The 13166-nt window shown below is 40.9% G+C and overlaps 1 protein-coding gene across 2 annotated transcripts in view; it reads left to right on the top strand.

Moving 5' to 3' along the window:
* The first annotated feature begins 5033 nt into the window (after positions 1 to 5033).
* Positions 5034 to 13166, top strand: part of Plek (pleckstrin) — a 34996-nt gene continuing 26863 nt past the window's right edge. The window contains exon 1 of one of the 2 annotated variants that reach the window (XM_052198110.1): positions 5034 to 5267. In XM_052198110.1, the coding sequence (XP_052054070.1) occupies positions 5226 to 5267 (42 nt within the window). In that variant the 5' untranslated portion in view covers positions 5034 to 5225. The remainder of the gene's footprint in view (positions 5268 to 13166) is intronic. The other variant, XM_052198109.1, reaches the window with a different exon arrangement.

Raw genomic sequence — 13166 nt, 5'->3', positions numbered from 1 at the left:
TTTCTAGAGTTTAATGAAAACGAAGACATAGCATACCCAAACTTATGGGGTAGAATGAAAGCAATGCTAAGAGGAAAATTCATTGCACCGAATACCTTTATAAAGAAATTGGAGAGATCCTACACTAGCAAATTTGCAGCACATCTGAAAGCTTTAGAACAGAAGGAAGCAAACACACTCAAGAGGAGTAGATGGCAGGAAATAATCAAACTCAGAGCTGAAATCAACCAAGTAGAAACAAAGAGAACACTACAAAGAACCAACCAAACTAAGAGCTGCTTCTTTGAGAAAACCAACAAGATAGATAAACTCTTAGCAAAACTAACTAAAGGGCACATAGACAGTATCCAAATTAACAAAAACCAGAAATGAAAAGGGAGACATAACAACAGAAACCGAGGAAATTAAAAAAGACATCAGATCCTACTACAGAAGTCTATACTCAACAGAACTGGAAAATCGAGATGAAATGGATGATTTCCTCCTAGAAACTGAAATGTTGAATGATGGCATTGTTTGAGAACTTCCTTTATTGACCAGCAGATGTTGCTAAGAAGTCATGAGAATGGTGGGCAGGGCAATGTCATAACAAAAAGGAACTGAGACCAGTAAACTCATGAATGGTCATGAACTGAGACTGGTAAACTCAAGAAAGATGACTTCCATTGACTCTCTAGATATACCAAACTGTCTGTCTGAGTACAAACAAAACAAGGCACCATCTTTATATGTTTCTGTTTTGTGCAAGAGGCGTCAAATGTTGGTTCTTTCATCTAGATATATTTTCTATAATTTCTAATTAATGTCAGTGTAATGGGGAACTGCTAGCAACCCTTTGAAATTTTATTTGATGAGTACTTCCATAAGACATTGAATTAGAGGTCGTGACTTCACTGTTGGAAACAGTGAAGAAAACGGAAGGGAAAGAGCTGGAAGCTTCCACTAGAAATGTCAAATGGCTTCTTCCCAGTTCTGCAGACCTTTCCCTCTTCTTTGTTACCTCCTGTGCTTATAGCACCTGGGGCTCACTCTTGGGAAACAGTCCATTCTTTCTACTGTTCAGGGTCTTCTGTGTATGCTCAGTTCTCCTGTTGCCCCTTCACTGACCAGAGGATCAAGTCCGAGGTCAGGTGAGGCCCATCAGAAGCCTGGCACTCAGAAACTGTGTGGGGATTGGAAGTCATGGGCACACTGTCTTTTTCACTAAAATGACATTCTGGTAGTTCTTGTTCCTAGAACCCAGAGCCACCTTGTTTCCTTCCTTCCTGAGACACCAGTCTTCATTCCTCCTTCAAGTTTCTGAATCATCTTATTTTCTTCAGCAAATCTCCATTTGGCTCTATCATCAAAGGAAACAGCTCCCAACTCAAAGGAAGAAAAGCCACAATTTATTCTGGAGCAATTATGAGAGACCATGGTCCACAAACATCCATTTAAGATCTCCCTAAATTTAATTTTCCAATGTGGAAGCAGTTTGTGGAGTTGTTATAATAACAACAGAACAAAGAGAGTTACAAATCAAGGCATTTCAAAAATACATTGGCAGGAACATTAGAGAGGTTACACAGGACTGGGGAATCTTTCTTATGGGCCTCAGATGCTATCTGGTGACATTTTTAGTTTGGGGTTGGTAGAAGATAATGATCTGCGGAGTCAGTAAGTTACAGATTTTTTTTCTCTCAGTCACAGGATATTAGTTTCCACACAAAGATAAGAAAGAGAATGGCTATTTAGATAATCAAAGCCAGTCCAAGATTAGATGCACTCAGGGTCTCTGTACCCGCAACCTCCCAACCTTTCCACAGATATGTAGTTCTATCTGACTATGAGACTTTTTGCAGACACAGCATCTTTCCATGAATTCTCCTTCACACTTCCATTAGTCAAGGTTAGTTTCCTCTGACTGCAGCCACCAGATCATAACTGGTCTACCACATAGCTGGTTAACTAGTTTAACGCCTCAGAAATCACCCCAGTGGTTTCTACAAACCACTTCAATGGATTATATAATATCTGTTTGACTCACCACTGAGAGGGTGCCATCTCAGGATGGCAACTTGCTTGAGAGTGAAGAATAACTAACATTCACAGACCTTGACTGTATTCCATGCAATGTTCTAAACATTAACATCTACTGTCTTATTTAATATTCAGAATAGCCTCATTAGACTGGCATTATTATATCAGTTTTACAAATGATAAAACCTAGGTTGAATGAAGTAACTTTCCCATTATCATAGAGGTTTATTCTTTAGAATATTAGCTTTTCAAAACAGCATTTAATTTTTTAGGGCATCCATCAGCAAGTATCTCTAAGTGGTTGGCTTAAAACACAGAAACACCTTATGCTTCTGCAAGAAGCTGTGTTTTCTGAAAGACACTCTTGCTTATGTCTTTTAGTTGGTGCCCTTGGCATCCCTTGAATTATAAAATTATTACTACAATCATGCCTCTGTGCACAGAATGGGGTTTTCTTTCTGTGTGTCTCTTTTCCTTATATCAACAGTTTGGTTCCATTCTGTCCAAGCATGACTTCGTTTTCCATAACTACTTTCATCTATAGGGGCCCTATTTCCAAATATGTTGCATTCTGAAGTATGGAGTTGTTAGACATCTTTCTTTAATTCACAATAAAATGCCATTAAAGATTGCTCAAAAATAATTCCTTAGTCAAATAAGTTTGAAACATACTATTAAAGGAATTTCTTCTGTAAAACCTTAGTCTGCTCTCATCCCACTGGGAGGACCACAGTGCAGGTGCCTTCCCTTCTGGCTTTAGCTTTTACCTGCTGTGTAATAGAGACTAACAATTTTCTTCTCAGAGTCCTAGCTTCCCTATTTATAAGAAACACAATACTGTACTTTCCCCATGGGTTTCTCAAGAGAATAAATTAAATGAGGTTGAATGAACAACATCTGCTATTGTGCCCAGCATAGAAGCAGGTATGCGCTTAAGAGTAGGCCTTTCGGTTATCCTAGACAGATGCTTTTATTTTTTTGTTTATAGAGAATTTCATACATGAGCAATATTTAAATAATTTCTACCTTCCCTTTTCACCTTCCCAATTTCTCCCATATTCTTCCCAAACCTCTCAACGTGATGACATCTTCCTCTATATTATTACTGTAACCCCCCAACAACAAAAACACTCATAAAAATCCTATTGAGTCCATTTAGTGTTTGTGTTGCTTTTATGTGCATGTGTTTATGTCTGACCACTTGGGATAGGCTAACCTATCAGGGGCCTTACTCCTGGAGAACACGGATTCTGATTCTTCAGCTTACAGCAGCCATGGATGTCTGTAGCTCTTCATTTGGGAGTTGGGGTTTTGTGAGATTCCTCCATCCGTGTTGGTATATCAACTGACATCATTATACACACCATATTTAAACAACCATATTGTTGAGATTTCATGGTTGCAGCTTCCCTGTCCCATCTAGAAAATCCTGTTTAGCAGTAGGCATCCTAGTCTTTTGGTTATTACAGTATTTCTGCTCCTCTTCCACAACGTCCCCCGAGGAGTTTTAGGTTGTGTTGTAGATGTATCAGCTAGGAATCTCATGATCAGATGCTCTTTGTATTTGACCAGTTGTGGATTTCTGTAATGATCTCAGTCTGCTGCAAAAAGAAGCATCTTTAATGAGGGGCAAGAGCTACACTTATGTGTGGGTGTAACTATTAAGAATACATTTAGAGGCTATACTATTAGAAAAATGGCAGTAATATGTTCTCCCCAGGACTTGTTCAGAAATGGGCAGTTGAATAGATTTACAGTGCCAAGCGTGAATTTCGCCCTATCATGTGAGCCTTAAATTCAATTAGATAGTTGCTGGTTACTTCCAAAATGTAAGTGCCACTGCTGTGCCACTGAGATATCTTGCTGGGCTGGTCACTGTTGTGGTTCACAGGCTGTCTAGCTGGATAGGATGGTTAATTAGCTTTTCTCCCTGGGCAATTTACACAGCACCTTTTGATACTATGTGTGCTAGTCCTCATGGAGGAGACTTCTTGGTCCTGTGTCTAAGGAATGTGCTGTCTTCAGCAATAGGATCATACTTTCAAGATCTGGGAGGCATCCAAGGGTAATGGCAAAAGGCTATAATATATATTTTCCACCCCCTGATTGAGACAGAGCTCTGGCTATTCTGGAAAACATTACGTAGACCAGACTAACATCAAACTCACAGAGATCCACCTGCCTCTGCCTCCTGAGTGCTGGGATTGAAGGTGTATACAGACACACTTCGTTCCATTGTTTTTGAGTTCTCTGGACTTCTCTGAACAACAATTTGAAGGGAGGTTTCCTATGCCTTCCAGGTACACACACACACATCATATATGTATTTAAAAAATAACCATATGAAATAATATTTTCCCTAATTTTCCAAACATCCTCAGTGCTATTTGTCGTGTTTTCCTTCTCTCCTTATTATGTTTCCTCTTCTCTCCCCACTCCCCTCTTTCCCTGTTCCTATTACAGGGATAATAACTGTATCCCATTAAGCCTATCTCTAGAGTGCATTGTTCTCATCCCCCCCCCAGATGATCTCTTCCTCCTTTCCTGACTTCTACAGTTTACTATAGGTTATATATTCAAATCTAAAGCTCTGGAGCTAGGGTTCATAAACAAGAGAGAAAATGGGGCGTTTGTCTTTCTGGGGCTGGGTTACATTAGTATAATATTTTCCAGGTCATCCTCTCACCTGAAAATTTCATGATTTCATTTTTCTTTATAGCTGGGCCTCCTAGGATGGGTGGGACCAATGAGGGATGGGGTGGTGGGCACTCACCTGGCTGGGTTTTCTTACAGGCCAGTGTGGGGATGGAGACAGCTTCTTGGCATTTTTTATTAAGTACATTTTTAATACTTCAAGAACAATTCCTAAACAGGACAGTTTCAACCAATAAGGTTTCATTGTTCATTTCTTACCATTTTTTCTCTTTAGGACAGAGTTTTACATGTGGGTGAATATTTGACTAAGCTCTACGTTATTGTTTCCATCATTAGGAAAGCATGGGCCGTTCAGCTATCTAGTTCCTTTTTCCGACTTGTCACCCCAGAGAGGGGAAAAGGATGTCATCATGTAGTCACCAGCAGAAGAGAAATTGTGAAAGAGCCCTCACTGTAAAAAGGGCAGCCCACAGGCACCTCGGCCTTCAGAGGAGACTGAGCTTCTCAGAGGACGTGTCTGAAGAGTGGACCCGTGCGTCTGTCCACCAGGCATGGAACCAAAGCGGATCAGGGAGGGCTACCTTGTGAAGAAGGTAAGTGGGGACGGTCACTTACAAGGCTGGACTTAGAGAGGGTCTTACGGGGGATGAGAGTTTGCTCCATACTCTGCCCATCCCTTCCAGACATGTTCCTTGTCAGATCTATTGGGTTGGGATGAGAGGACTGCATCATATAGACAGTGTGCTGGGGTGGGGCTGCCTCCATGTGTCCCCCTACCCCCTTTTTTTCTTAAAAGTGGATTAATCTAGTTCAGGCATCAGCACAAAATTCAGGCTATGGAAGATGAAAATCCAGATTTTTTTTTTTTTATGACTTAAAACGCTTTGCAACAGCCAAACATTGTCTTTGGGGTGAAAATAGTCTCAGATTGTTGCTTGGAGGACTGTTTAGTTCTTATTTAAATTGACAAGGCTGCAGTTAGGAGCGGCCAACACTGCTGTGAGAAACAGACAACACAATAGAGCTGGGTTCTTGGGCGTTCTCCCACTTCACTGCAAGAAAGACCTTATGCTTCTGGTTAGAGGGTGTGAAGGGGGTTCCAGGTGGTGAGGTGGGTGTTGGCTGTAATCTCTTACCCACAACTTAATGAGTTTGAATAACAGACCACCGAAGTGGTAGCAGTATCATCTTAAAGAACAGAAAAGTGGAGATGTGAGAATACTGAAAACAGCGTGGTGTTGTGGAAAATTGAATTTTGACGCTGTTTCTAGTTTTTCTTCTGATGCTGAGTGTGCTTTGAGTTGTAAAAGTTGCCCGCCTGGTGAATTCACACATTGGAGCTGCTGGCATCCTGTGGGCAATACTCTGGGCACGAACACACTTACATGGAGCCAAGTGGGTTCAGCCGCTCCGAAATGTGGCTTCTGACTAAACTCACAAGAAGCTTTCTAACCAAATGAGCAGCCAATGTGACTCTTAACTTTTAAAAACACAATGTTGTTAATTAAATGGCTAATCAATTTTTGAGAATGGGTCTTACTCTATAGATCTTAATATATTTTCAAGGCTAACCTTGAACTGGTGGCAAGCCTCCTGCCTCAGTCTCCCAGACCCTGGGATTTCAGGAATGAACAATTTGGTCCAGTTGCATCTTTATTTTATATCATGTTGTTTCTTTTTAGCTTAAAATGTTCTATGTCTATGGACATAGGACACTAAATTGTACATGTCACAGCCTGGTTTCACTTTTATTTTGAATTAGAAAGAAACGTTTATTCATCTGTGAAGAGGCTAAGATGTCAGGGCCCAGAGGTATGACAGAGTCAGGAGAAATACTCTCTCTAACCCCTGGGAACTGAGATCTCTATTTAGCACACTAAGGTTTTTCTGAAGGAACACTAATCTCCATTAGTGTTCAGAGTTTATCTGTGGTGGTGAGAGTTATGAGTTGGTACTGAGGAACACACGGGCCTTCAGTGTATTCCCTTATGCTAACTGAAGTTTGAAACTTTCTTTGTAAATGAAACAGCTAGGTGTAGCTTATTGGTAACTGGCATCCATGCCTTCCTCTCTGAGAACAGATAGCAACTGTGACTGAGTGATCTTTTTCCCCCCTGATCAGACTGAAAAGTAATGTGTGTGTGTGTGTGTGTGTGTGTGTGTGTATGCGCGTGCGTGTTTCTCTGTGTCTATGTATTTGAGCAGGTGCACACCTTCCATGGTAGGTGTGTAAAAGGTCAGGAGACAACTTTTCAGGAGTCTGTTCTCTGCCCAGGCCATTCTGCTTGCTGCCAGGGACCTTTAACAGCTGAGCCACCTCACAGGCCAGGCCTTGTTTTAACACAAAATGACAAGATTGTTGTTATAAAGTTTGTATGTTTATATTTTACAGTCACTAGACTATAAAAATATAGATGATTCCATCTGCCCGAAGTGAGGCCATTTCATGAGAAAGGGGGAGCAGTAGATTCAAGACTGGAGCATCTGGATATACTAGTTTTTAACTACTCACAGTAATTCTCTCAGATTATGACCAACAAGTGTCAGTCTAGGAAAGACTCTAGGAGAGAGCATAGTGAAACTTCAGGTTGATCTTTCCATAATGTATATTTCCCATCATTCTCATGAAAATACTCATTAATATTACACTTAAATTTGCATTTAATCTAATATGCATTGTACTTTGCATTTCCCCAGGGCCACTTAGATGGTCTGTCTTGCAATATATGATGATTATCTCATTAGGCACTTTACTTCTATTTGAATGTTTTTCAATGTCAGAACTTGAATCCATTGAGCTGTAACCCCAAATGTTTTGTCACTGAGGATTTTCCCCATCCTCTCATTGGGCACTTTTGCCAGTAACAAGTATAAACTTGAAACTAGGATTTCCTAATTAGGCATTAAAATTCTTAAGGTCCTTATATTTTAAGTTTCTTTCAGTTATATACCATATCAGTTAAACTCTGTTTGTCTGTGAACCTATGTTACAGAGGGTAGCCCATAAGTGAAGATATCTATCAGCAAGTACATACACCCCAACAGCCTGTGGGAAAGAGCCTGGAGTCCCTCCTTCTGTGGAGATTTTAGGATGCAGGAGTGGCCTGCTCACATGCAAGCAAGCCAAGTGCTAGTAACGGAAGTGATCTTCTGCTCTGCTCTTTTCGTTTCTATGTAGCTCAAGATTCTGGTGTAGGAATTAAACATGCTTTTCTCCTATGTCTTAGGAAATAATTATTTTGAGGTAGGATATTTTGGTTGGAAAAATATAGCATTAGAATATGCTGATATAGTAATTTTGTCAAGTCTTCTGGTTGATGGCCAATGATATGTAAACTTCAACATGTCTCTTCCTCATTTCCTCTCTTTCTTTCATTAGTTTCTCTCATCTCTCTCTGTGTCTCTCTCTGTGTGTGTCTCTTTCTCTCTGTATCTCTCTGTGTGTGTTTCTGTCTCTCTATGACTCTGTCTCTCTGTCTCTGTCTCTCCTTCTCTCTGTGTCTCTCATCTGTCTCTCTCTGTGTGTGGGCATGCACCACAGTGTCTGTGCTGAGGTGAGTGAATGACTTGTGGAGCTGGGCTCTGTCCTTCCACCATCTGGTTCCTGGAGATTAGACTCAAGTCACCAGGGTTGGCAGCAAGTGCGTTTCCTACTGAGCCAGCACATGAGCCCATGCTTCTCCTTTGGCTCTGTTAGAGATAACTGTCCACATTTCACAACTTATGTTTCCTCTTTTGCCCCCTGGCTAAGATCTTTAAGTTGAGATTATGGTTGGGGTGGGGGGGGGAGAAAAGGAACTGTCATTGTCTACTCTTTTGTTCTAAATAGCACTCCTTGCCCTGAGTCTTGTCACTTGTGCTTATTTTAAGGAGCATTTGTGGTCCTGTAGGTATAGCTGGATGCTAGACCAATGTGATCTCTCTACAGTCCTAAAACCTCACAGAGAGTAAGTGACTTACTCACTATCAATCAGCTGTAAGCTTGGGGTCAAACCCAGGCTTACCTAATAGCAAAACCCCTACTGCATGATGCCACTGTGTTCTGAAAGGCATAGGTGTACTGCAAATAATATTGTAGTAACTTTAGCTTTTTTTCCAATTAGGGGATTATTTTTTGAGAAATAAATATTTTGGTTGCTATGGAATACATATGATCAGATATTCTTATAACCGTAGCTTTGAAACAAGAGACTATTCCTTCATGTTATGTCTCTCATTGCTAAAAACTAGTTTCCATGACAACCCAGCAATTACTTGGTATTGAAGGATGGACTCAAACAGCAGCTGAAGACCTGAATATCCTGTGAGGTTGATAAACATCCCAGAAACCAGAGTGATGAGAAAGACAAAGACTGGAGGCTGGGAGGGTGTTCCACAAACATAGCAGATGGCATATATTGTTGAGTCCAGTACTGAGCTGACCTTGTGAAGAAAGAAAGGGTTTGGTGGAAATAGGAGGGACATGAGAGAGGCTGATGGGGCAGACGGTGTCAATCAAAGTACTTTATATGTATGATATTGTTTAAGTAAGTAAGAAGGTAAGGTAAGGTAAGGTAAGGTAAGGTAAGGTAAGGTAAGGTAAGGTAAGGTAAGGTAAGGTAAGGTAAGGTAAGGTAAGGTAAGGTAAGGCAAGGTAAGGTAAGTAAATGAACCAGAAGCAGGCAAGTCTGAGATAAAGAGAGCAGAACAGACTGGGGATTTTATCCATGAATTCTTTTATAGAGCCATGTTGTCTTCTGAACAGAATGAAATAGTCTCCACAAGTTTGTGTTCCCTTCTTGGGGCAGTGAACCCATGTGCTCACCATGTTAGGGACAGTTCTAAGCATTAAGTGCGTTAATGTATTCATAGAACATTCCTAGGCTAATCCTAGGAAATGGACACAGTTATCCATTACTTTGCAAATGAGGAAACTGAAGTACACAGTGGCAGAAGGTCTTGCTTAAGGTCGACAAGGTAAAGCATGGCGCGGTGATGTGGAACCAGGAGTTGTGTGGCTGTGCGTCAGCATAATCCAGAGCTGTGTGTGATGGCTGTCACCATGCTTCATGTGGTCCTTACGGGCTCATTCTGCATGACCTCCTTTTCCAAAGAGTTCTTCTCTCTGATAAGAAAAAAGATGGGACCAGGGAGACTCTCAGGCCAGAATCCTTCCAACTGTATTGCTCACATAATTGGACTCTGACCTATCTGTATTGTGGCCATTTCTGAAGCCCTACCACAAGCTAACAGTGTGCTAATCTCTTTGAAGCATATCATATCCTTTAATGTTTATAAGTAGAAACAGATACTGATGTTTTTAAAAAAATGAACAGTTTGTTTAAGGTCACAGAGCCCAAAGACAAATTAGAAACGTAACCACAAATCTAAAAATCAGTTGGTAAAGCACACTGCCCTTCTCTGAAGCTTATTTGATATGTTTTGGTTAGGGAAAGTCCAGTTTGATAGAATTTATTCCTACAAAACTACACTACTGGATAGGCCCATTCTCTTGCTTCCAAGGAGCTTATGTATGTGTCATACAAATGTCTGAGAAGTTGTGCAAGTAGGGAACTAGATGATACGGTTTATAGTGCAGCAGAAGTGAAAGGCTGATTTAATATGCTCCCACTTAAAACAGAACGCCCCATAGGTGTAGAGGCGGAGTGTAATGGTGCACCACTCTTACGTAGTTATGATCATAATAGAATTCTGGGAATTTGAGCTCTGTACAGGCCTGTGAAATGAGAGTTTGAAGGAAAGGGGAAGTAAGAAGAGATCTTCATTCCAGGAAGTGTCTGGGAGGGCCCTGCACAGGCAGGCAGTCCACTTACCTCAGCACTGAGCCTCCAGTGCTGGCTTTAGTCAGTGAAGCTGGACGTGCTGAACAAGAGCACTCCCAGCTACACTTACACCCCCTTCTGTTGTATCGGAACTGTGTGAGGATGGAGACTGCACTCTGTTTATTTCTATACTCACGACACACAGGTCAGGTCTAAAATATAAGAGATCTCATTTCTGGACTGAACTTTTCGCAAGAAAGAAATGTGCCTAAAATAGACGTACAGAGACCAGAGAATAAAGGGTCCACATTGTGGTAACATTTAAGGTATTTGAAAAAGGGGAAGGAAGCTCAGTGAAGTTGGTCATTACATGACCACATTACGCCTGCTCTAAGCAGTTATGATTATTTTTGCATTAGGGGAGAGGAACAGGGTTGCCAGGGTGACCTGGGCATAGACGACTAAAGGGATATCAGGGCCACAGGTATCTAAAGTGAGGTTGGGGGGAGGGGGAGGAAATATAGGCATGAAATATGTAATCAAGCTTTCCATTTGTGCCTTGTGTATTTTGACTTATATACAATTAGCATTCAACACATCTATTGCCAGAGAGCTCACACATTGAAACTTTTTCCTTTGATGCAAAACTGTTTTCTAAAGCACCTAACTAGTGGAACTTCCAAGAATCTCATGCCTACAACCCTAGTACTCAAGATGCTGAGGTAGGAGTATTGCCACTGGTTCAAAGGCTAGCCTGAGCAATATAGAGAAATCCTGTCTCAAAACAAAATAAAACAAAAAGAAATGTGGTGGCACATATTTTTAATCCCATCACTCTGGATGTGTGGACAGAGAAAAGACAGTGAAAAGTCCAAGGTCATCCTCAGCCACATAGTAAGTTTGAGGCCAGCCTGGGCTAACTAAAAAACAGACAAACAAACAAACAAATGAACAACAACAACACGAAACTAAAAGCAAAACCCAAACTGACTGCTACCACCAATAAAAATCAGCATGAGTCAACGGAAGCTGCAGGAATCTGCAGGAACACCATGAGAAGTTCTTTGGTTCATTTCTCTCTTCGAAGTGAAGACCAGCGAAGACCAGTGAAGGGTTGGTCGCACAGCTTGCGAAGCCCAGGGAATCCCAGCAAAGCTTCCTCTCACTGCTTATGTTTATATACTCTTTCCAAACATAATGTGCCCCCTCAAGCATCCACTCCAGCAAAACATCACATGGCCTTTCCTGTGTCTGCTTCAGCAAAGCATCCTCTCATAAGACAGCTTCCAGAAAAGTATCACATGACACAACAGAGTTTCCAAAGAAACCAGAAACTTCCACTTGAACAGTTGGGGTGAAATTTCCTGAAGTATGCCTGTAAATGAAACAGATATGATAAATGGAAGCTAAGTTAGGGCTAAGGTCAAAACATTCATGTCAGGGGACCACACACAATAACCACCTCTGTGACCTGAGGGCTTTACTTCTTTTTGAAGGGCTAGCACAGTTTTCTTTAAAAGTTTTGTTGCTGGCTTTGGGATAGGATCTCACTATAAAGTTTAGTCTGCCTTCAGAATTCTTAGCCAGATTCAGCTGGGGATTACAGGCAAATTTTACCATGTCCAACATGACTTCATTATCATTTTTGAGAATTTTGTTCCTCCTGAGACACATTTACAGAGTGGCTGATAAATGTAGTTATAGGAAAGAATTGCTGACCAATACTAAAATTATCCTTTTAAATTTACATCTTAAGTTTGCCTAGCAAAATGTGGTTTAGAAACACTCTCTGTACATTTTAAAGAGGATATATTAACAACTTCATCATCTTTCAAATGTATGATCGTACTTATCTATCTCTTTGTCAGGGCCTAATAACACAGCTTGTTTCCTTTTTAAAAGTTGTTTTAATATTTTGTCACATTATTGTTTTATATTCAAGTGTATCTTTTTAAAAATATCTAATGCAATCCATTATAATGTAATTTTCCAATTCTGTTGTCCTTTCTTTTGTTAATCACCATAAATAGTATATGATCTTTAAGGTCCTTTCCAAGTATTAGGGAAACCTTTTGCAATGGCACACCATGTTATGTCTAGATCTATCTGTTTTAAAAGTCATGACCTGCTCACTCACTTTGCAGTGTTCAGAAAGTCTTCTGTAAGAGCAGCTGGGGCTCTTAACCTCTGATACGCCTCTCCAGCCCTAGACACCTTTCTTGACTTTGTCTTCATTTTTTTTCAGGTATTTACAGCTCATTCACCTTATTCTGTAGCCCAACATTTGTGAACACTCATGTATGCACAACTACTTTTAAATGGATCTGATTTTAGTCTAGCAAACAGAGTGGTGTCATCCTCATACATTTTGATATTGCATCATCACACTTTGCTCTTACTCATCCCCTCCCTTCTCACCCCACCCCTCCCCCTCCTCTACCCCTCCCCCACCCTCTCCTCCATGCCCTCTCACACCCTCCAGCTGGTTCCCTTCCCTCAGCCGGTTCCCTTCTGCTGACCTTACCTTCTTTATTTCACAATTCTCTGGCACCTTCTTCCTTCCATCTCACTCACACACACACACACACACACAGACACACACACAGACACACACACATGCACACACACACAATAAGACAACACATACACACATATCACTTTAAATCTTGGTACCACATTATACTTTTGGGGTCTAGCATATTTCACTTAACACAGTAGTTTATAGTTGTA

The sequence above is a fragment of the Apodemus sylvaticus genome, chromosome 11, assembly GCF_947179515.1.
Source record: "Apodemus sylvaticus chromosome 11, mApoSyl1.1, whole genome shotgun sequence".
NCBI classification, from domain to species: Eukaryota; Metazoa; Chordata; class Mammalia; order Rodentia; family Muridae; genus Apodemus; species Apodemus sylvaticus.
The sequence above is the reverse complement of the archived record's forward strand: the minus strand, read 5'-3'. Positions and strand labels throughout refer to the sequence as shown.